This window comes from Xiphias gladius, chromosome 15 (genome assembly GCF_016859285.1).
Source record: "Xiphias gladius isolate SHS-SW01 ecotype Sanya breed wild chromosome 15, ASM1685928v1, whole genome shotgun sequence".
NCBI classification, from domain to species: domain Eukaryota; kingdom Metazoa; phylum Chordata; class Actinopteri; order Istiophoriformes; family Xiphiidae; genus Xiphias; species Xiphias gladius.
Genome location: NC_053414.1, coordinates 12124960 through 12150447, shown reverse-complemented (window position 1 = coordinate 12150447; position 25488 = coordinate 12124960). Strand labels below are relative to the sequence as shown.

The 25488-nt window shown below is 39.9% G+C and overlaps 2 protein-coding genes across 3 annotated transcripts in view; one reads left to right on the top strand and one right to left on the bottom strand.

Moving 5' to 3' along the window:
- Positions 1-6613, bottom strand: part of znf827 (zinc finger protein 827) — a 67125-nt gene extending 60512 nt beyond the window's left edge. For both annotated transcript variants that reach the window (XM_040144866.1, XM_040144867.1), the window contains exon 1: positions 6315-6613. In XM_040144866.1, coding sequence (XP_040000800.1) covers positions 6315-6357 — 43 coding nt within the window. In that variant the 5' untranslated portion in view covers positions 6358-6613. The remainder of the gene's footprint in view (positions 1-6314) is intronic.
- Positions 6614-21584: 14971 nt separating this feature from the next.
- lsm6 (LSM6 homolog, U6 small nuclear RNA and mRNA degradation associated) lies at positions 21585-25151 on the top strand. The gene is made up of 4 exons (XM_040145134.1): positions 21585-21714; positions 22138-22252; positions 22354-22467; positions 24957-25151. Exons 2-4 carry the CDS (start codon positions 22159-22161, stop codon positions 24989-24991), a joined length of 243 nt encoding a protein of 80 aa, XP_040001068.1. The 5' UTR covers positions 21585-21714; positions 22138-22158; the 3' UTR covers positions 24992-25151.
- The last annotated feature ends 337 nt before the right edge of the window (positions 25152-25488 follow it).

Genomic DNA, 25488 nt, shown 5'->3' with positions numbered 1-25488 from the left:
TAAAAGTCTTTGATAACTGGTGCTACCGTCACATTTTGGATGGCTTTCAGGAAGTATTCAAGTTCAATACCTGATCCTAAGTAAATGAAACGCTCTAAATGTCAAACTCCCAGTGTACATAAATCTTTTTATGTACTCTAATACTGTATAACAATCTAATACCTATAATAAAAGTGGTCAAAGCTTAAGGAAAGTTTCTTTTAAAGGTGCTTTGTCACTTTTTTGTTGTTTTGCCATTAAATAAGTGACCAGCTTAAAAACTTTGGGTGAGCTACTGAGACAACTTCTCTCTTGCATGCACATATAAATGCTTTATCAGCTGTTCTGCTGAAAACATATTTGTGTTACTAAATTATTAAAACACTCAGGTCTCCTTCCAGTGACCTCAAACACTTTCTAATAAAGAAAATTTGTTGTTTACAGGACAAGATAAGAGCAACAATTTAGCGGTCCAATGGTATGCAAAATTCAGACTTTAATATGTACCACATTTCAAAAGGTCAATGTTATGCATGTTTTCAGTACAGAGAGAAAACAAGGACATGGGCTTTAATTCATATTTAGGTGGCATAACTGTTTGTTTTTTAATCCAGAAATGTATTTTTTTATTTTTAATAAATAAAAATAGGTGGATAATGATTGAAATTGTGGACATTCTGCTCTGAAACTGATACAACAAATAAAATAAGCCTTACTCTTATTGTTAAAATGAAGTCATGCAAAGATTTGCATATGGTGAAGAAGTACTCTAAAGAAGACAATACGTCAGTATTGCTCCAACTCAATACTATGTGCATCTGAAGGGACATTAGAGTAGGATCGATGATTGTATGTTTGAATCCCATGATCTGTATGATTCTATATTCTCACCTATTTATTATTTGTTATTATTATGGCCATGCCCGAATGTACAGTGGTCAATGGCTTAAACAACACAGGGAGAAGGACTTGCACCCGCGTCAATCGCAAATGAGTTAGTATTTTTGATATAGCGATTTGCAGTCATAACTTACACTGACTTGGGTTAAACAATGTGGAGAGACAGGTTTTGTCTGATCCACTACTTGTTGCCCTGAGATGCGATACCTTACTATGAATTCATACTGATCCTAAACAGGGGATCTAAATAATAAGCGAGGGTCTTTAAGCTCGGGTAAAATGGATTGGTAAGGCTAAACTGACAAGCGTACTTTAGTTAACAGTCAACAATCGACGCACTAACAATGCTTTCCTCATGGAATTTACACTTTTGAATTCATGTTCTCTTTGTGCCAAGACGAAGAATTCACTTATTCAAGTCTCAGAGCGTATTTAACTTAAAGTCCTGTACGAAACAATATGGTAAATATACAAGTACTGTCACTAACCTTACAAAAACTAACGACTGAAACAAGCACAGCTGTGCATTTCGCCATTACTGTCCTGATCTACGTCAACGCTATATTACCTGTGCTAGTTTAAGGACTAGTGAGGAGGCCTTGTAATTACGGTCTCTGAATTGCCAGATCCATCAACAACTATTGTCAATGTGATGCTGAACAAGGCACTCACCCACAGTTTTACAATATAGTTTTCAATTGATATGGCTGTGCCCAGCAGGTCCCAAATGATAAATTTAACCAAAACTTACCAAAAGTAGATGAAACCTGCCAGCATACAAGGTTCTGCACTGATATTCAGTCAATTAGTAATTTCAGGCACTAGCCTAGTTCTACAGACATCATAATGTACTATGTAAAACAAACTGACACAAAAATGTAAATTCATAATTCCATGACAATGTGAAAGAAGTTATTTTGAGAACATTCTTATTTCATGTTATGCTTAGGTACAGACCCACAAAGAGCTTAAGACTCTTAAAAAAAAGTCGTATAAAGCCTGAAACTTATAACTGACATGATGATAAACCACCCTGCCGCCTATGTGCCTTGCCAATTGTCTGAAGTAGAAAATAAGGTTAACATTTGTGTATAAGTATTGATCCATACCCTGGGGCTTAGCTACTTCTTTGAAACTTGGATAATTAAACCTTGCCCAACTAACTGTTTATTCACATCAGTCTCAGTGTTTTCTGTTACTATCAAGTAAAACACAATAGGCAGAGTCAAGTTGTCTTCTGAATATGAATGTTCACTGAAAGCAGGTTTCCATGCTCTCTGTGACATTGTACTGTGAGCGAGGTGTCCACCACCTTTCCCCTGCCCTTTAATTCATTTCTAAGTTAAAGCCTGTGTATCATTATTCGCTTGAGCTCCACTCACCCGACACTGCCAGAGCACCCAAGCCCCATCAACTTGAGGGGGAACTTGGCGATGGTGAGGTGGGGCATTCTTGGCAGAAATTCCCCACAAATTTTATGCCAAGAGCGAAATGGAAACCTCCTCTCATTTTCCTTTCCCCTTAATCCAATGTTTTCAAGCCCCAGCCCAACCAAGGTCATTATAATCATAGCAAGTGGAAGGGAGCCAGTGACCCACCATTACAGTAAGGTAGACAGCCACCCAGTCAGTCAGCTATTGGATGACGAGGAGAGGCAGAATTCTGTCTAAAAAGGTTTCAAGTCTCTCCATTTCAAATGTGGATAGCCAGGGGAGGAGGGAGCAGAATACAACTGCTCCTCCCAATACACTTAAGTTTGTGCTCTTTATTATACGGACTCTTACTCTGTCTTATTTTTAACATACTCACCCACTTACATTAAAAGGATCTGAGACACGGATGACGACTGGTTGAGAAACGTTACGGGGACTTATTTGATCTAATGACAAAACAGCCTATATGTACATTTTAGCAGAGAATGTGCCAGAACAATACTGAATATTTAGGTCTATTCTGACTAACTTAATGTCATTTTTGAAATCACAAAGCCACATACACAAGGTACTAGAACTTATAAGCATTTTAACCGACCCTAACTTTTAAGAGTGAGTAATAAGGCAGCAAAATTACATAAACAACAACACACTACAAGGTCATAAAGAATGGAAGTTTTCATTGTGGCACCAAAGGTCATGTTTACTTGTCAGAGTGAAGGCGCCATACTGTACTGTGACCTCCATAGCCAGCTCATATACCCACAGTCACACAGGAACGCAGACACAGAACGGTTGCGTGTTCACTTTCCCATGTGCGTGCCATGCACACGCACTTAAAAAATAGTCTCCTCTCACAAGCTGTGCCACAGACAATATGACAGTGCACACTGGGCTACGCAACCCATATATCTGGGTCCGTGCTAAGATAAAGCACCCTCAGCATTAAAGCCAGTGTATTAGCTTGCCCTTTTTCACCATAGATGAAGAGATTTGAAGCTCGATATTGTGCTTGTTGGCTGGCACACCACCAGGGTGTTGTTGGCTGAATAATGAAAACACACAGACTGACAGCGAATGGCATGAGGTGACACTTCCATTCTTGAGTGGGAAGATCCAAAACAAAGCGCAAAAAGCTTCTGACAAATTCATACTTTTCTTTGACAGTTTGTTGACTGAGGAGGGAAACAGCTCCTAAATCAGAAAGGCTTTCATTTAAACCCAGGAACACAGCAGAGTAGTGCTCGAGTACAGTGCCTACACAGGAGTACATGATTTCAGATATGTGGGTGAAGAGTATTTTTGTTGCAGACCAATTACAAAGCTGCTTAATTGAAAGGCTGACATGGGCTTACTTTGACTGTCATGTCCAAAAGACAGCAGATATTGGACTTCATGTTTGACTGATCCACACTGTATAATGACGACACTGGGCCAAATACAGCTTTCACCCCTCAACTATGTATCTTTTGAAACACAAGTTTTCCAAAATAAGGGCTTAGCAAAGGCAACCTCATGCATTTTCATTGTCAGATCTTACATTTATTCAGTCCACCACTTTTGTAATTATAAAAAAAAAAATGTCAGTGTAGTATAACCTTAAATATTTTAGTCATTATAATGAAGAGCTTGTTTTTTTAAAAGAAAATCCTAGTTGTGAAAATTCATCTCCAGGGTACATTTGGATGTTGTAATGGACAATCAATTGTTATTACACCTAGGTGGGCAACTAGGTACTAAAACATGTTTTTATGTATGCTACATACAAAAAAAAAAAAAAAAAAAACATACCATCAGTTTGAATTTTGCTCCAATTTGAGACTACTGACTCATATCATAAAAATATTCAAAATGTATTGATATACAGTACAGGTGTCCTTGTTAACAGGGTGACGTTTCATGAAGTCCCACACAAGGAGTCACTCTGATTGACCAAAACTAGACACTTTATCTTATTTCGAGGATAAGTGACAACTTATCAAAGTATCAGCGGGCAATATTGTACTCCATTCTGTATTCATAATTTCATTCTATAGAAGTGTACAAACATGCCAGGAAAAGCTTTAAAGAGTAAAACTCAAATAGAATAGATGAAATTTGCTAATGAAGAAACGAAAAATCAGGAGAAAGCACCTTGTTTCTGGTACTGAAATAAGATGCTACTGCTCAAATTTCATGATTTCACTGTACACTAAATACACCCTTTGAATTCACAGGCTTTGGTGAACGATGAGGAAAACACATTCAGTGCACAAGCACCCTAAAAGAAGCCTCAATATGCACAGCGTTATTTAAAAGGCCTGCAATGACTTACTTTCAGTTTTATATCATGGCCCTGCTCTGTGCAGCCCAACCATGTGGCTTACATATTCCTTGTGCAGCATATCAGTGAAGGCTCACTGTCGAAATAACTCCCTGACACTCAGTCGCGCACACACACACAGTCAGAAATACACTCACAGTCACTCACTGCACCTACTGTCACCCAGTCTCCCCCTCTATGCCTCCCAGCAAACCGCTGCAATTTCCCAAGTTCAACCCTAGGTCAAACACCTGAGCAGTAGATCAGTGAATATTATCACTGAAAAAAAGAAAAGAAAAAAAAAATGTGTACACTGTGTGATGCTACAGGGATCACACTTTGATGTACATTTGATTTCATGTGTCAGAAATGTTAGTCCGGTGACAGGTGCAGAAGCTCATTTATTCCTTAAACCTCTGGGCATTAAAAGAAGACTATATGTCAGTAAACTGGGTAAAAGAAACTACTCAAAATGTCTTTTGATCAAGGCTGGTCATTCTGAACAGCTGGCATGGTCTGACATTTAAGAAATGAAGAAGGTAGTGTCATAAGATAAATGTACCAAGCCATCGTTGATGAATCACTCGGTTATTCATTACATTTGCATACCCAATGTGCCTACCTGAGCTGTTTGCTTACGCAATTTACTGAGGAGAAATAATCAAGAGCAAAAAATGCCACTCTCGGATAATTCCCTTAATAATCATTGTCATTACCCCCTACCGTCCAAGCAATCCTCTAGTGGCCGGAGTATGTTACTGCAGCTTTTTCATTATCTGGACTGATAAAGGCACAATACGAACATCCAAGACACAGAGGGTCAAATGTAGAAAAGTAAACCAGCCTCCTACAAAAATAAACCACATGGGAATTACAATAGGCTTGCTGCTGCGGCGCCTCGTTGTTTTAAGCAACGTAGTAGAGCATAACTGTCATTTCCCTTTTCTAACCGCGTTATTGATCGCAGTCTGTCTGCAATGAATGGCTGCAAAGGAAAGGGGGAAAAACCCTGAACTTCAGGTGACCGACCATGGCTCTGACATAGCCTGCATGCAGACTGGGAGGGGTAGAAAAAATACATAGGCTCATGAAAAGAAGGGGGGGGAAGAAAAAAGAAAAACCTATCTACACTTTCTAAAGTCGACGACAAACAAGCGCGAACGAATTCGGTTCCGCGATTTGGAGCAGCCAAACTATGAGGTGAAAGTTGGACGTTTATTGCCGAGGAAATGAAGTTTACCGAGCGTTGCTAGATAGCGCTATTGCTAAATAGGAACACTAGGGTATGGGTAGCCAGACTCTGGCTTGTCTGATCCGACTGACCCTTCATTTTATTGCGGCCAGACTCCCAGATCCTCCCCTTTCTACCCGAAAAGCGACCTAGCAGAGGCGAACCCCTTACCGAAAACGCTCGGCCGTTATTCCTCACACACAACCGACACATATGCCAACTGACCGCAACCTTTAGCGGAACCGGACCTTTATCGATTATACTCTTAATAAAGCCACGTATCATTTATCCACTCACTGCCTTAGCTAACGTTACCCATCGCCAACAACATGGCTGCCTCGCTCGGACCTAAAAAGGGAGAAATAACCTACGCCGAGTCTTTTGTCTGTTTCACCTCTTTAACCCTAAACTACTGCGCAAAACACACGGAGAGCCGTTAAAATTGCACAAATCGAGTGAACACACTTACGCGAAGGCAGGCGCTTGGGTTGCTCCTGCTTCCTCCTTGGCATTTTCCCCCGTTTTTAATCACATTCTCGTCCTTGTTTGGGGATAAGAAGAAAAAAGGTTTTTCCCATTGAGACTGGAGGCGCCAGTGATGGCAGGGACTTGGTCGTGCACCTGGCTTTGCTCGGTTTAAAGTGTATTGTTGGGGAATGGGAACACAGGCGGAGGAGGTGCCGCTGTTGTTGTTGCCGTGTCTTGACTATGGCTGCTCTCGGTGCAAGTGTGTCTCCGAGCCCCTAACTAACACTAATGCAGGGATCAAAGGGCAGCAACAGCAGAGCAGACACACGCGCGCACGCACGCACGCACACACACATACACACACACATACACACACATACATATACACACACACACACTCACACGCTCTCTCTCACACACATACACACACACACACACACACACACACACACACACACATATACACACACACACTCACACACATACACACACACACACACACACACACGCACACACTCAAACACACTACTGCGTGCACGCACACATTCGAGGAGCTCGCCCCCGAGAGCAGCGTACGGACAAGGTGCCCCCAAGCTTTCAGGGTGTATTGCTGAAAAGAAAATGTATTTGAAAGAGCGAAGAGGACATAATTCAGCAGGGAGACCATATTGATGGAGTCAAATTTCATTAAAGGAATCCATTAAATTTCCTTCAAAAATAATAATAGGATAGCGAGGGACCGTAATAATTTATGCGAATGATGCACACGTGAATGTACATCTCGACCGCTGTGAACTATATAAAGCAGAGGAATGTAAAACTGAATGAATTTAGCTTGATTTAGCAAAACAGAAAATTTACCACCATATCCAAATCTCTATTATAATTAAAAATATTTAGCCCAATAGCAGCACGGTAGAATTTAAAAGCTGAAAATAAATATTATAGTGTTAATATTGACTAAATGACTTAGTTTGGACAGAGATTTTGTAAATGTATACATTCAACATATGCTGCTATGTGCTTTTATTAATTTTAATACTAGTACTTTGGACTATTAAGAGCATCAGTATCAATAGTATCATAGTACATCTAGGGTCTTTGTATACTATTCAGAGAGAAAGACATTTAAAGTCTTGCTTATTGCAAAGTTTTTAATAGTTTTCCAGTTCATTGTGATTTCTTTATGTAAAAGTTGCATGAAGAAAATTAATAACTTAAAGCTGCAATTTCAACAAGTCTATAGAGTAACCGTTCTCATCATCACACTATCAAACATTATAAATCTGTACAACGGTTTATTTTTATCACCATCTCCTCCTACCCCCTTTTCTCGCACACAGCTTTCAAACATGTCAAGCCACTAACTTAAAAAAGTGCTTGCTGAGTTATACCTAGAATTTGTCTATTAAAAGAACAGTAAAAAAAAAAAAAAATAGAAAAAAAGGTACACTGTGTGGGAACCGGTATTTAATCAGGTGGGGGCAAAATCAGGTGTCAGTGTCAGAAAAATGTCCAGCAGCTACCCAGACCAATGTAGTAATCTCCTCATCAAAGCTGAGAGACCAAAACTGGCCAGGGCTGAATCCTCCTCCCTCTCAGCTGGGTGTTGGGGCTTTTTCACAGCGCAGGCTGTCCCTCACTCCCTGCTGTTGGACTCCTCCAGGCTGCGTTCTGTTGGCCTGCCGCGTTCTTTCACACCTCGGCCGTGTGTGAGGAGAGCTGTGGCTTCATCCCTCCATCCTTCCATCCTCCAGTCCTCCTCCTGCCATGCCTTCCACCCACCCCCAGCGGAGGCGCAGGAGGCTCGTTACCGTGGCAATTAGTGAAAAGTCCAAATTAGCCCTCTTGGCTGTCCACAGGTGACAAAGACACTTTGCATTTCTGCTAATTAGGAAACAGAACAACATGATTAAATGGGGCCTATCAGGAGGAGAGTGGACAAACATGTTCCACAAATAGAAAAGAGTTATATATTACTGCATCTCCTGCATAAAATGACGAAGAAAACCCATTAGGTTTTTAATTTGAGGAGAGGATAATTTCAGGTTGTGAATATTACAGTGGTTTACATTACAATTTTTGTGAGTGTGTGTGTGTGTGTTTGTGTGTGTGTGTGTGTGTGTGTGTGTGTGTGTGTGTGTGTGTGTGTGTGTATAGACAGCTGTGTTTCCCACATGCACCTGCAGATAGACAGTCTATGGACAGGTGCTCTGACTAGAGAGTGGATAAGCTGTTGCAAGAAAAAGGTTCAAATCCTTTAGGTTTCTGTGTTTTGCAGAATGTGTTGGTTTTTGTTCAGCACAAAATATGCATACGGCAAGACCTCGAGATGATTTCTTGAACTACATCAGGGGAAAAGTTCTCAGTTAAAGCACTCATATCTACTTATCCATTGCTTGGGATATACTATAGCTCTGCTCATTGAACATCCGATGCTGAGAGTTATAAATTTAAGAGTATGTCCTGCATATATATGTTTGTGATGCCAGTGCACAGGTAAGATAAATATAAATTGTAAAAGACACAAAAAGTGACCTTAAGAGCATGGATAGACATTTCTGGTTCACATCAGTTACCATGTCTATAAAATGCAGTGCAGTGCAAACAATTCTTTTATAATTCCACTAAATCAGTGTAATGTGGCAGCTGTGGTTTGTACGATTTGATGAAATCACAGATAAATGTCTTTGTTCTGTGGGTTTCTAAATTTGTTAGAGAGATGTTTATGCTTGCAAGTTTAATTTTGTTAATTCTAGAATTAACAACCGCAGTGCAGCTGAAATTCTCCTTTAAGCTTCTTTTTTTATGCTGGATGGTTTAATCAGTACTAAATCTTCCTCTGTGTATTCACCCTTTGCTTATTACACCACATTACCAGTAATTAATGAGAGCAAACTTCATGTAATATCAAACTCAATTTAACCGGCCAACTTATTCCAGATATGAATCATCAGAAATTCAAAACTTCTACATCCAGTGCCATGATTTCCGCTAAACAATTGCAGTAACAGCAAATAAGCTATACCAGACTACTAGTGTTTCTCTTGGTGGAGTTTTTATTCCCTTTTGCATTTGATCACCATGGGGAGGTCACAGCCTTTTCCCTGACCCCGACAATGCCAGGCAGCTGAGGTAATGCTGGCAACAGGACAGTCTGCTGATAGTAGCCATGGCAACGCTGACATGACCTCACTCAGGGTTGAACCTAAAGGTCATTCCTCACTGCTCCAGGGGTGAGTGCGCCAGCTATATTACAAGTGACAGCGCTCTAATTTCCCAACTAGAACACACACTATACACTATACACATACAGTAATGCAAAAAGGCTTTCACCGAATAGCCCTTAAATAACAACACAATAAGTGCTGGGCATTTGTGACTGTTTTCCCAACTAAGTGAAGATGTAGGATGTACTCCAGGTCTATTAGAATTGTTTTATTTCATTTCCCAATAACTGGTGCAGGTTCCCTGCTTTGAAAAAAGCTCATATTGTCAGTCGGTATTATTACTAGTTATTAAAATGGTTCCCTATAGTGGCACAACAGTTAGTGGGGTCTAAATGAGTTTCAGGTGATTCAGTGGAGGATGGAGCAGACTAGAGAAATGAGCTTACTTGCTTACGTGCCTTGGGGGCAAACTGAACATCCTCCGGTTTCTTCTCCTTTTCTCGGTCTCTTTTTCTCCCCCTTCCTCTATCCTCTCAGGCCCTGCCCTGTGCAGGCTAGGCTGCCTGGGCTAACGTTAGGCTCGGCCAGTCAGATGTTGCCCTGGGGTAAACAGAAACATCTGTCCTCTGCCCAGCCGTGACTGTCGCTGAGTGATAAATCCTGGGGTGGCTTGTGCCAGCGCTGTCCGGCGTGCCACCTGTCCCCCTCCTACACAATATCCCCAACCCAACCCCTACACATACACACACTTCACCCTATTTGCACTCGTCCGCCTTCATCCTGACAGTGTGACAGAAGCAGGTGGTTCACTCCCTTTTTGCCCTCTGGCCTTCTATGCGCTCGTCCTCGGTTGGCACATTTATGCAGGGAGCGAGAAGGGTTGTCACCTCTAGCAAATACCAATGGACAGATCCCTGTACCAGGTTATTCAGCGGCTGTCTTAGGGCACAAAAGCTTATAGCAGTCGTTTCCTTTAATCAGGCATAAAGTCTGCAGATCCGATAAATTAGGTTTCACAAAGGTCAACAAAATGCTCAGTGAAAAAATCTGAAAGAGCAGGAGATTTAAGAGGATGTGACTTAAATGATAATGATTTTTACTTATTTAAGGATGTCCCTGACCCTTTTGTAAATTCAGCTGTCAGAGAAAAGCACGCACAAATACTTACTGTTTTCACTCATACTTTCTTTCTGGCATGTCTTACGCTCATGCTACTGCTTCCTCTCTCTGCTCTACTAGTTTTACTAGTGTGACAGAGGCAGGTGGCCAACTTCCTGCCCTCTGACCTTCAACAGTTTCCCGCAGTAAGGAGACAGTGCAAACACACAAAACGACACACACACACACACACACACACACACACACATACACAGAGGAGGAGCCTAGGTTGCCCTGGGTGAACTGGGGCAGAGGTCTTGCAAAAGGCCCTGAAGGGAAGTGAAGGTCCTTAGAGTCAGGGACAAGAGTTATTTTAGCTTGCAGTGCCAAACCTGACAGGCTGAATGATCATCCCAGCAGTGCCAACACCTCAGTGAATATGCACATCAGAAAGAAAGAGAGATGCACATTGTAAAACACAGCCCAGTCTAACTAAACACCGACTAAAAACTGAAAGGAATCAGTGAGCTAATCAGTGACACACCCCCTCGCAAACACAGTTCTAAAAACAATGTGCTTTTTTATCATTTAAAGCAGTTTGCACACTGAATTACAGAATGTTTTTCACAGAATGCCACAGAGCACTAGGACAGCGACACTGCCACCTGCCTCTAAATCACATTCTTATTCCAGAAGCTGGATGAGCAAAAATAATATACAAAAATTGTTATGAACAGATATTCATTTGTCTACCTCTCTGCCCTCGGCTGCTTGACTGTCTTTAATATTTACAATATGTTTAGATTTATCTAGCAGAAGGCCAGAGATACATTCTTTTTACCACTGAAAATATGAACATTTAAAATATCAACCGCTGAAGGAGCACTTCAGCACTCGAATATGTTTTCTTTTGAGCTGTACTTTAGGTTTGTGTATGTCCTTGTGTATGATCTGCATGTTTGTTTTATGCCTCTGTGTGTGTGTAAGAGGACCCCTGCTGATTAATGTCACTTCATATTGTAATGGAGCATGCTGAACATGTTCTGATATCTGTAATGTGTTACCAGTCTCAGCTTGATTTTATTGCCATGGTCTAATAGGATATTGCCACTATCACAATTTGGATTAACTTCCATATCACTGTTGTTAAACCAAGTGAGGTCTGTATGTGTGTGTGCACAGAAATGATAGAGAAGTGGGGATTGTCCATCAGGGTGGGCTGCTCTGGTCGATTAATTTCACATTCCGCACCTCTTTCATAATCTATCTTTTCTATTTGTCACCACCATAGTTTTCATTATGAGCGGTTACAGTTGCTGTTTTTCCTCTCATTGATGCTGTGTTGAGGGGGGGAATCATTTTTGACCCTGTGTAAAATAAACCTCGGCTATCTGTATTTGTTAAGGGGGTATACTGCACTGGCAAATTCTTTCTTTCTTTGACTGGTCTTATATGATTGGCTTGCCTCTGACACACACACACACACACACACACATACACACACACAGACACACAGGTATAACGAACACACATAAAGAGGTCTGGTATGCTTTTGTCGAACATCTTTTGTCAGCAGGGAGCAGGGAACTGTATGCAGAGGAGGCTGCCCTTGCTCTGTGAGTCCTTTGTCTCCCTACATCCCCAAGCTCCACCTCTCTCTTGGCCGGCCCTCCAATGGGAGAGCCTTCAGGTGTTGACCTTATCGGGTGGAGGTCAAAGCCAGGTCAGGGATCTGTTGCTAGGCTACCATCAGATAAATGGCTAGGGTAGGCCGCAGTGGGTATCTCTGTCATTCAGGGCTTGTCATGTAATCTTGTTCATTTGCAGACAATTGTCTGGACGTCAGAAAGGCTATCTGGCCCATACTGTTGTAATGAAACACATTAAAATATTAAAACCAGCCATGCTGAGAATTGGCAGCTCCACTTGGCACAAGCCTTTTTTTTACAGTCATGCCAACTGTCATGCAGTAACTTGAACCCCTTAAATACGCTTGTGTGGTTGGCTGTGTTGAAATTTCAGAGTTGTACAGGATAAGGTAGTATTAATTTGGGTTTTTACTTTGTCCTGCATCATTTGATAGTTTCAGATTACCACATTTTGATAGAAATAGACATACACGGTCATTGTCTAACTGTACTGCAATGTAACTGGAGGATAATACTAATGTCTGTATGCATTTTTGAAATTAATTACTGAATTATATTATATAAACACAAACTTAATTCCATTCTTAAAATGAGCTAAGGTTCTGTAAGCTTATAAGACAATGTTAACAGTAATATTAATAAAATTTGATGGTAGACAGCAAGTTATTTCTAAATCAGTGATTAAAAAAGTGATTAAAAAGGAAAAGAACAACCTCATACTCCTTTTCATACATATATGTGTGTGTATGTATTTTCCCTGCAAATACTGTACATAAATAAATGGATGAATTCATTCATGGCTCATGACTCATTTAGGGGTACAGGTGGGAAGGCATCTTGTTGTTTTCTAACCTACAACCTTTAAATAGAGTACAAAGAGTGCTACAGCAGTCTGTTTGAAGAGGGAGGGATTGAGAGAGAAAGAAAAAAGAGAGATAGTTGTTGCATCTTCACACAAATGTGGTATGTTCTCCCACTCTGCCATTCCACCACCTGGACCGAGCTATGTGGGAGACTGCGCCACACAGTGATGAACGACACCAAACAGGACAATTTCTGTTCACACTGTGGGTCATATGGAGTGATGCGGGAGGACACAATATCTGTGTCATATCACAGGTTCGTCTTTGTTGACACCTGCATTTTGTCAATGTCATCCACTCAGCTGCTTAGGTTAACCGTTAGGTCTGGGAGGAAGTGGCCTTCGGAGGCCATGTGAGGAGCGAGACCTCAGACAGTTAGACATAAAGAGACCTAGATAAGGCACGTGGCAATTTATCCATGCCAGTCCTTGTACTGTAGCTCCAACATGGGATCTCGTCTGTTAGATTGGCGCATTGTGAAAAGAGGTTCTCAGTGTCTGGGCGCTTGCCAGCTGACATTCCTCGGAGACAAATTGAGAGAGAGGCTCCGGCAGATTTATCGGGCCATTGGCTCGCCTCAGGAATTCTCTTGTAACATGGCACTCCTGTGAAAGGGATAAAGAAATTAGTGTAAAACAGCCCCCCATGCCCCCTCTCTCAGAGCACCCGTTCAGATGCAACCCCCCCAACACACACATACACACTTCCTTTTTTTATATAAATGTGGATGGATACTCGATGGATGGGTCTGAGCTTCGGTCTTCTTATTTCTATGAATATTCAACAGGATGGGCAAGAGAAGGTTGCTGTATTCTGGCTGTTGAGTCACAGGTCCTCAGTGGCAGGAAGCACTGCTGGTCAAATGACATAAAAGAAAGAGTGAGAGAGAGACCCGGAGGAGAGAGAGAGATATGTGTGTGTGTGGGATTTGAAAGGAACTGCTCCTGGCTGTCTTGGATATTTATTCCTTTCTAAAGCAATGAGGTGTTTGGAGAAAGAGGCCAGCTATGTTCTTAATGCTACAGTGAGAACAGGGGGCATTCTTCTGCACTTGCTTTACTATGGTCTGTCAATGTGAGCACATGTCCTCACCTCTGACCGGTGGTTGATCAGTACGGAAATTTGACTGACTTTTTCCAAACTGCCAGGAAAACAAGATTTTGAAAACACAGAGTATAACCTTCTTTTTAAATATTTATATAACCATACATCATATAGATCACAAAATAATAAGGTTTAATTATTAATTACTTGTATAAGCATCACTGTCGGAAAATTGCATACCGGTTTTGCATACAATAGAGCCCTAATGCCATCCCCCATATCATCTGTCAGCATCTAGAGGTTATCTGCCAAGTTGATGAACAGAGAGATTGGCTATGAAACACAAGGTGTGACAGTATGGCAATATGTTATAGTATGCAGACAGAGCTCATCAGGAAAGAGAGGACGAGCGGCTTTGTTCCAAATGTCACGATGCATATTTATGGGCGCACTGGAGTGGCTCCTTGTATAAGCACCATTCACCATCTATCAACCAAAACCACTACAGTGTCTCTTTGACAACTTGGTAGGATAGTGTTGTGTGACAAAACTGAGCAATTTGCTCATGGCTTGAGCCAGATTTTCTTGTGAAATTGACATTTAGACAATACAGTATGCTGAGGTTAAAAAAGTGTAATTATTAGTTACTGTGTACATAATTATTTTTATGACAGGGTGCTTCTACTTAAACTCATCCACACAAACTTTTCATATTGTTGATAATAGTTCGTTTTAAGTATTGTGTAATGCTCCTTTTTTTCTTCCCCAATATGAGAAAAAGGAACACCGGATGTAGAGTTTTTAAAATGCATTCCCCGCTTTTAAGAGACATTGAAAGGAAGTGCAGGAGGATAAGGTGACATGGGAGGGCGTCAGACAGAAAGACAGAGAGACAGACAGACGGATACAAGCAGAGCCCTCAGCATAAGCTCCACTGAACTCTCTTTCCACTAAGGAGGATCTCAGGAGAGTTGTGTGATGGCTGGCTGGCTGCGCCTGGGCCACACAGCACAGGATGGGCAGTCCGACTGTCTGTCTACTGTGCCTCTCCTTGGGGAGAGTACATGGTTCCAGGGCTGTAGCTGATTTGAGATGGTCCCAGTACTAACCCCCGGGGGGACACCACCCAGGCAGAATTGGTTCTCTGAACCTCTTTTCAAGCTTTTGCAGGCAGTGGAGCTTGGTGGCTGTGGAGCGATGCAACGAGAGGAGGGCTTTCATCTTGACTGTGAGCCGCTCAGTGGATTTCCTCCAAATTACAGGGAGTGATTACATCCCACCTCGTCTGCCTTGCGCCACCCCCCGCTCTCAGCATGGGGGCCCCAGGCCAGCCAACCGCTGTCAACTGTCAGTGCTCACAACTGAGTCATTAAGTGGAAGTTGTCATTGGCACGGAAATAATAAGGAGCAAAACCCAAAGCACAGGGATACTCACTGCGCTCCCCTTGTGGGCAATTCACCGCAGCTTATGAATTTTCATTCTTTATTGTGCAGGTTATGACAAAGGGATTCAGAACTCATATATGGGATGTATAGTGGATGTGAAGATCTGACCACCTGTTTTGGTAAGCACCTCTGCTGCTGTACAGTTAAATGAACAGTGGGCAGCCATGGAAAGAGTCACAAGAGCTTTGAACAAGTCAGCCATCTAAAACAACCCTTGGTGCTGCAAAGGCAACAGATCCAAGAATCAAGCCATGCAGCTAAGGTTTCCTGGCCCCTTTTTGATGGAAGAAAGGTTTCCCATCACTTCCAAGCTATTACCTCCATACAGTTAGGGATTACATAGAAGCAAGTCCAGAGATACTCTGTCTACCAATCTGTTTTTTTTTTTATTTGAAAACTCCCCCAAGCTTTTCCATTATCCTCTCCATATCAAGCTTGACCTGAAGAGAAAACCTGGCTTCAGCAGGGTCAATGCAGTCTAGACTTTCTCCTCATTCTGCCACGCAGACCCCCACCTCCACCACCATCCTGCATATTACTTTTGGATAAAAGAGGGATGCGCCCCACCTTCTTATTCCCACTCACCCAGAGCCCCTACCTTCTTTGGCCCAGTCCCCCATTTCCCACCTACAATAGCATCTCCCGTCACCATAATCTTTCTATTTCTCTAGCCCGCCCCTCGGGGTTAGGGGGTCTGGAGATGGAGACGGGATTTGTCTCTCAATTGACAACACTGCTATTGTGCTTTCTGGCTGACCACTCTTGTACTGAATGGTCAGAGCATTTTTGAAGGAAAGTCACTAACTCTCACTCACTGTTTGTCCAGTTTGGTTAGAAACTAGAAGCAAAGACAAAGCCTTTTAATGCTTATGTATCTAACTGCTATTACAGGGACTGTAAAAAAAAAAAAAAAAAAAAAAATGCTTGGAATTTTAGAGATGTACCTCTATGCACTTTTATCAATATAACGTATAGGCAGTAGAATGTGTGGCCATCACTGAGATGTAATCCGTGGTAAAATGGGATGTGATGTTGATGATAATTTTAGACCACACTGTCAATTTTCACAGTGAACCCCAGTTTCAGGTTGAGTATTATCTATTGTCTGTGAATTTTCTGCACGTCTGTGGGCACTCAGCTCACACATATTTTCTCATTGCCCATTCAGTTACCAAGCTGCATATTTAAGAATCTGCATCAAATGCCGGAGAGGATATAGCCTGGGTCGTAAGTTTAAATTTCATTTTAATCACAAATTTTATGGCCTTATATACATATTAGTATTACATTATTGGTTTTAATGTATTAAGTAATCAAATTATTGGTAGTTACATTTTGTGCAGTCAGGGACAGAGCTGCATAATTAGTGTGCCACATTTCAAATAGAAAAAAGACACTTTCTATTGTGGCTAAGGCCATGTTTTATGATAACAAAGGACAAGTAAATGTAAGTGTACAGAGGTAATTTTTGAAGGCCACAGAGATTAACTGTGGTTTTTCTTTCCAAAATTTCTTATAAAGCAAGCAACAACACAGGCAACAGGGGACAAAGGGGGAAAAAAGTCTTCATTGAATATTCATTAACCGGTGCCTAGGTGTATACATGGCTCTTAACCACTCTTGTTTATGACTTAAGGACTTGTAGTACTGACCTTAGTTTAACACAGCAGCAGATACCAAATTAACCTCTAGCCTCCACAGGGCTAGCCATGCCCTGCTAACAAGCAACCTGTCTAGACACACAAGAAGTACTTTATGATTCCACCTCTCACAATCCCTCTTTCTCTCGGTCTCTCCCTCTCTCGCTCTCTTTCTCACAACCTCTCTGTCTCTGTTAACACGTACTGGCACATCCTCCCTCCCTCTATCCTCCTCTATCTTTCACCTCACCATTTCATCCCTATTTCCCCCCTACATCATTTTTCATGTACCTCCCAAGCTGTGCAGCGTTCGGGTCATGCACCCAGCAACCAGAGTTTTATCAGATGGTAGACTTTCTCTTATCCTTCACAACACATCATAGCTATAGCAGAATAAAAAAAGAAAGGATCTGAAACCTCTAGGATGCTTAATCTCAGTTACACTCATAAAAAATAAAAAAACATAGCAAAGCTATAATGCATTTTAAAATGATACTATATTTATTTCAACGCTGATGTCTCTTTTAGAATATTATAGGATTATAGGAATTCATAGGAGATCAAATATATATATATATATATACATACACAGAGTATAATCTAAAGTGTAATAAGATCACTAAACTCACTTTGAAGTATCATACACACAGTATAAACTAATGGTCAAATGTGTTAGAACACCTCTATTTTCCAGTCTTTATTGAAATTGAAAGCAGTCCAAGTCCAGTGAATCACCTTAAAGTATAGGTTAAAACCAGAAGCTGAAAAATCCTGTATAATTAATAGGAAACAGGCCTTTTTCAGGGAATAAGAAATTGGTTAACTTACAGCTCTCCTGCAGCTATGGAAGTAAATTAAGACTTGAAAGTTAATGCAAATGATTGCCACAGGTGCTGCAACTTTTGTTGATTACTTACAAACCCTCTGTCTGTACAAAGGCAGTGTTGGAACAAACTATGCTATTCCAAGTCTGATGCATTATTAGGACAATACTGTGCTGCAGGAAGTCAGGGATTCATCCTACAGAGAGATAATGACCAAAAACATGAGTAGAAAAGAACCAGACGGTGGCTTCAAATGACGGAAGACCAGCACAGTCTCCAGACTTAAATCCCATGGAGCTGATTTTGGATGAACTGGACAGAAGGTGAAAGCAAAGCAAACTACAAGTGCAACTTATTCATGGGAAGTTCTCCAACAGTGTTGGGACGAACTTTCTGAACAATATTTGATTTCCATTGTAGAAAGAACACCACGAGTGTGTACGGCTGCTGGATGAGTCAAATTTAAGATTAAATCTTGGATTTAAGATTCCATGATTCCTTTAAAAAAAAAGAAAGTCTTTATTATTTATTTTTTTCCATACTTTAACTCCAGAAACACTGAGACATTCAACTATGTAAATTACAAAAAAAAAAAAAAAATTTAAAAGTGGCGGTGTTCTAAAATTTTTGTCCAGTACTGTAAGTATCTGCAACATTGCTATAGCGGTATTATAATGATTTATGGTTAAGGAATTAGAGTAAGTAAACAATCCTAAAAATGAGAATTTTATGGGCCTCTTAATTAAAGTTGGGCCTAATAGTTGGGAAATTAAAATATAATGTTCTCTTCATGTCAGGAAAAATCTGGCAAAACATTATTTTCAATAGTTTTACTATATTTATACTATTTATACTGTTATCATCAATGTCTTTCTTTCCTTTTGCCTGATGAAGAACAGAATACTGTTTTGTCTTTAGTTTAGTTAAATTGTTTTGTCTAAAAATTTCAGAAAATATCGAAAAATGCTTGTTATAATTCCCCCAACCCAAGGTGATGTATTTATATTGCTTATGTTATTCAACCAACAGTCCAAACCCTCAAACATTTTACTATCATATATGACAAAGAAAAGCATTGAATCCTCACATTTGAAAAGTTGGAACCAGCAAATATTTACAATTTTTGCTTTGAAAATTACTGGAATGTTTTCTTCAATTATCAAAACAGTTGGCGATTAATTTTCTGTCAATCAACTATTCGATGAATTGACTAATAGTAGGCATTAAGATCCCGAAAAGGGAAAGTTAAATGATCGCTTTCACACCATGAGAGTTAGTACATTATGTTTTAAAGGATTTTACTGGGATGAAAACAAAACATTTGTGTAAATAAGATGAACGTAGCTTTTAGTTTTAATCGTGTGATTTTTTTTTTCTCAAGATAATGGCTGTGTCAGTTATCACAACAGCAGTTTTGTGTCTACTTTTTTTTTGGGTGTATTTTTATTTTAAATCTGGATTTTGTTGTTACCTTTAGCTGAAATTGCCTTGACTGCTTCTGTGCCAGGTAGTAATTATGTGTTTTTTTTAAGACTGATTTTGAACAACCAGAAGCTAAAATGATCTAGCTATAGCTAGCTAGCTCGCTATATGAGGAGAAAATATGAAATATGAAACAAACACTTCCAAATTACCAAATACCAAGAGGAAAAGTCTGTTATGGTACATTTTCCCTCAAAAATGTCCATTTGGAGCTGGGATAAAGTGTTGTTACTCACTTACTTACAAGACACTACTTACATTACCTTCAGAAGCAACAGAAAACAAAAGGAAAGAAAGCTAATACATGGTACTGCATACATGTATCAAACACATTATATCAGATATTAACCTAACAAGTTAAACATACAATGCTCTCATACATTGATGGTAGGTATTTAAGACACACTGAGCTAAACCAGATGTTGTATATGTAAACATGTACTATAATCTACATCCGTTTTACAGATCAAATAGACTGGGATGTCCACCTGACATTTTCAGGAAAAGCTTAACGCTAAGATCATGACTAAATGGACCGTAGAATATAAAATGCAGTTCCTTCTCAGCCCCATCCAAATCACACAGATGACACTTTCTGTCTTCCTCAGGGGACTGAATGGAAGCGACCAGTTTGCACAGCCAAAGGCAGGATGCCAGAGCTTAACCGAGCACAAATAGACTTCTGAGCTCTGGTCAGGTTAAGGGTGACATATTGCTCGGGATGGTAAGTGTGCATAATAACACATTATGTTCTCTGTTTCTGTTTGCCTAACCCTATAACACCAATTGTATAATATTTGCTCTTCTGACCATTTTTTTTGGATAACTTTTAAATAGATGCGTAAAATAACTAACACATCAAGCAAACCTATTTCCAAATAGATGCTGTAAACCAATTTTGGAGAATAAGTGCAGGTTTGCAGCATGTCGACGTATTGCCTTTGTATTTTAGAATACTTAAAGGATAAAGGTGGCGATATTCTATACTGTCATTATTGTCAACAAATGTCATGAAAAGACCAAAAAATAATAATATAATATTGTAAATAATAATAGAGAGTAAAAAGCGTATTGGTATGGGACTATTTTCAGGGGCGCAGATTTGGTGCCCTGATAAGTTTTTACAGCAGCAGAACAGCGGAAGTGGGTTTGACTCAAAATAAACTACAGTTCCAATGTTCATCTAAATGAGGGAAATTGTCACTCAATGTAACAGTGTGCTGCAGTGATGTTTTTTTTTTTGTGCTTTTTCTTTATATAGTTTTTGGTCAACAATGAAGAGCTATGTCACAGAGGAATAAGCTTCTATGTTAGGATTTTGATACAAAGACAACACTTGTTATTAGGATCAATTCCTGGTTTGTTTGTTTTTGACTTTTGGTGACGGTAAAAAAATACAGAATATCACCAGACTTATCCTGTTCTTTTTATTAAACATTCAACTTAAAATAATCTTATTTTCTCATGTCTAATTCTAGGTAGAAATTTACAGGCGGGTGACAAAATTAAAGGAAAAACCTGAAAAATGAGCGGAGAAACATGATGAAAATGCCCTCATCCATAGGGCACGAGGGGTCACTGAATGGTTTGATGAGTATGAAACTGATGTGAATCATATGCTGTGGCCTTTGCAGTCATCAGATCTCAACCCAACTGAACACCTATGGGAGATTTTTCGACTGACGTGTTAGACTTTGCTCTCCACCACAATTATCAAAACACCAAATGAGGGAATATCTTTTGGAAGAATGGTGTTCATCCCTTAGGTAGAGTGCATGAGACTTGTAGGATCAACGTCAAGGCACATTAAAGCTGTTCTAGCAGTTTGAGTTGATGCAGCACCTTACAAAGACACTTTATTTTGGTTTTTCCTTCAATTTGTCGCCTGTCTGTAGGTCCCACCCTGCACAGATACAGTGCAACTGTGTTCAAAGTTGATTATCCGTTGACTGAAAATGTGTCTTAAAAACAATAAAACATGTTATATTCTCAAACCCCAACACAAGTGCGCTGTCTTTGTCTCAGTGACTAGTCTGGCTGCTGTTCTCTCTCTCTCTCAAGTTTTCGAGGGATAACACGAGCTCTGCCACCGCGCCGTTTAGATTTTGGTCCTCACTCGGCCGCCGTATAGTACACGCCTCTGATTGGTCCAAGCCAAATAAAGCGTTTGGAGAACGTCCACCGGGTAAGTGAAATTCTACTAAGCATGCAGCTACTGCTAATAACTATTAAAATAAAACACAATTAATTACATGTGCAACTCAGTTCAGTCCGCTTCGATTCCACAATGGAGATAACGACCCTCTCACACCATTAAGTGCACGCATATTCATTGAAGTGTTAGCATTTAGCCGGTTAGCTCCACTAATTAGCTAGCGGCTAATGCTACCTATCCGCACAGTCTCATTACTTATTGTGTTTGCGTTTGGTAAAGTAGAAACATTACTACGCATAATGCTCATCGTAAAGAAACCCCTACCGTTTAATTAAACGAATGAACGCCATCGAGCACTGCTTGTTTATTTGGTATGATGCACGTTAGCTGGTATTATGCTAATGTAGCAAGTTGAAACAGACTGCGATCATATCATCTGCTGTTTACCTTCAGTCCTTTCAGATCCAGGTCAAGATGAGTCTAAGAAAGCAGACCCCGAGTGACTTTCTGAAACAGATAATTGGGAGACCTGTTGTCGTCAAACTGAACTCAGGTGTCGATTACAGAGGTGATGCAGCAGGCGTTTTACAACCTATCCACGTGTTTATTTGAAAAGTGAAGAATTTAAATCAATTTAGCTCACACACACAGATTAATGTCTGTCTGCAGGTGTCCTGGCTTGCCTGGATGGTTACATGAACATTGCCATAGAGCAGACAGAGGAGTATGTCAACGGGCAGCTCAAGAACAAGTACGGAGATGCTTTTCTCAGAGGAAACAATGGTGAGATGGTCCAACATATAGTTATGTTTCTGTTTTAAAGATATTTTGGCTGTTTAAGATTTGAGGCAGTGGTGGTCATCTTGACCAACAATGCACAGTTTTTCTCCTTTTAAATCTATGCACATGTATTATGGTCACAGCACCTGTGCTCACACAACATAACCTCTGTCTTATATGCACTTTATACTTCTTCATAGGTAAGAGTAGTTTCTCAAATCCACATTTACACTCCACTAAGATGAGTTTGCTTGTTTGAAAATTGTCATAGTTTCAAATAGGGATGCACCTCACTGTAAAGAAAGTGGCCTCATAATTAAAAACATATTACCGCATGTGAGCAGTTTATCCATTAGTGATCTACATAGTAACAAAACCTCAAAATCAGTTGCTACTATACTGAAATTTTGGGCCAATTATGACATACACCAGTGCGCTTAATAACTATTAGAGTAGCCAGCTAATTGAGCAAAGTAGCCTGCTAGGTGAGGTCTAGGGACATGCTCTCTCTGGGGAAAGTTTGTAGACACAGACGTCCAATTTAGTGTATATCCAACGCGCAGGTATGGTTTTGTTCGCTACAAGAGATCAGAAGAGTAGCCAAGTTACTAACAATATTGTGTAGGCATGCAGAGATTGGAAAATTTTGTCTGACAATGATGACTTTTAGTTGGAAAAGTGCATTAGCTAAATATTACCTGGTATTCTATTTAGTCTACGAACAATGTCATACCAAACTAAAAGAAGCTATTATTTGAGCAATTTTATTCTATTGATATTAGCAGCTCAAAAGGATTGATTACTGTAACGTCCTCCTTTAACTATGTAAGCCATAGTTTACACATCCAGTTTCTAACGAAGGCCTTTTTCACAGCAGATGTTTTGACTTCATGGCAGAAAAAGCATATGCGTCACTAACAACATTAAAGATGTTGCAATTGTATTCGAGTATCCCAGTAAACCATAAGCGTGAGCGTGCCTGCAGAATACCAGGACGCTGAAACTTCAGGTGACATCCACAGTAATGTTCTATCAACTGAGAGACATTGAAATAATTTTTCTTTAAGGGAGTTCATTTTTTAAATCACAGGAGTGCCCCTTATTAATATAAGTATTTCACTAGCAGTGTTATTGATGCTTGTATATCAGCTCTGTCTGATGATCTTGTGGGCACAGGTGCCCCAGGAAACGTGTTGGATAAAAATTAAATGCTCCACATGGTGCCAGTTCACAAAACATTTTGAGTCACAACACAAACAGAATAGTTTTATGACACAGAAAATCATCACATCACATGGTTTTCTGATGTTTGTGCTTAAAGATGTTTGTTTCTGTTAACTGCCCTCATTTGCATATTTAAAGAACAGTCTGAACTGTCATTTTAAATCCATGAAACAGGCCTTGCTATGGAATATTGATAATGTGGGAAGCTCAAAGCAACAGACATTGGGAGCCCTCCTACCTTTTTTTTTCTTTAAAGTTGGCCAGCTTTTTGATGAATTAATAATCACCCTACACTCGGAACTTAAACTTGAGGAATTTTTTTTTTTTTCATCTTAAATCCCTATCTTCATCCATCTGTGTAGATTTCCCTGACTCTAAGCATGTATTGGCTCTATTGTATGAATCCTTCTTGAATGTGAGTCACTCTGGCCAGTGGAGTGCTCCGTGTAATAAATGGGCCAACAGCCCTAGGAAAAATTTTAAATAAGAATTTAAAACTAATAATAACTCTACTCTACTGCTGCTTAATAAAGTCTGCAGTCTTACACCTCTATCCAGAATCCCGTAATAAGTATACAGTACAAAACAATTCAACATTTTATTTCTAGGAAGAGAAACCTCACTTTTTTTTTTTTTTTTTTTTTTTCCACAACGAGATCTGCTTCAGTGGGTCAGTGTTTCCCCACAGAGAATTTATTTGTGGTCAACCATGGGAAGTGGAGGGTGGGGTGACTGCAAACAGCACGGAGCATCAAACGTCAGAACATCGCTTTCATGACCAACTAACAGTTCCATATGAATGCACCATTGTCGCAAGCTTTTCAATAAATACGCATTTTCATATGCACCTCCATTAAAAACAACAAACAAACTAAAAGTTCTTTGGCTGGGGTCAACTGTATTTGGTTGAGACAACACACAATGAATGTTGTCTGAGTTATGGTAACTAATTAGTTTTTATTTTCTGACTTATTACTGCTATTTTCCACTTTCTCCTCTTAACTGATCATCTGACACTAAATTCCCTCAGTGTTTTATAACTTGCATTTTAGATATTGATATTCTCAACCATTTGTTACTGAGATTACAGTATGCTTTACCTCTGCAAAGCTGAGACATTTTCGTTTGGCGCATGATCACATCAACTGACCATAAAACAAGAAATTATGTTTGAGGAAATTTCAGATTGGTCTCAGAGATTTCATTATGTTGCTCAGTAAAACTGCAAATTTTAATGCTTTTTCTTCTTTATTTTTCTCTCTTCACAGTTTTGTACATCAGCACCCAAAAGAGGAAAGTGTAGTGAAGATTATGTGTTTTCCTTTTTATTTCCCAGTATTTGATGCATCAGTGGACAACTGTCTTATGGTCCTATGTTTTTGGTTCTGTAAAGCCTTAAGTCCCGAAGAATGTTTGTTTTTGTAAGAAGTCGAATAAGTTAATAAATCCTGAGTTTTGATCTATGTCTGATTTGAAGTATATTATTTACACATTTTTGTGCTAACATAACAAGGGAAACTATAGAAACTTTTTTTCTCTCTCAACTGTTTGAAGTAACAGTATAATTTCAACAAGCTTAATTTTGAAAGACTTTCATTTCATATTGTAATATCTTTTGATTTAATTCTTGAATAATCAGTCAGGCTTCTCCAGTGCCAGTGGGACTGTAGCAGTGGAATAAAGGTGGACTTCTGTTTTTTCTTCTTTCGCTAAATCACTCAAAGTTTATCCCTGGAGCAGGCAGCGAGGCCCAGATCTACCACTGTTTTACCGCAAGGCTTCAAAAGGATTAGAACATAA

Excerpts from the sequence above, each read along its gene's own strand:
- lsm6 (XM_040145134.1), top strand. The coding sequence starts at position 22,159 with ATGAGTCTAAGAAAGCAGACCCCGAGTGACTTTCTGAAACAGATAATT. Across the intron at positions 22,253-22,353 it reads CTCAGGTGTCGATTACAGAG|GTGTCCTGGCTTGCCTGGAT; the intron begins GTGATGCAGCAG and ends GTCTGTCTGCAG. Across the intron at positions 22,468-24,956 it reads TTTTCTCAGAGGAAACAATG|TTTTGTACATCAGCACCCAA; the intron begins GTGAGATGGTCC and ends CTCTCTTCACAG.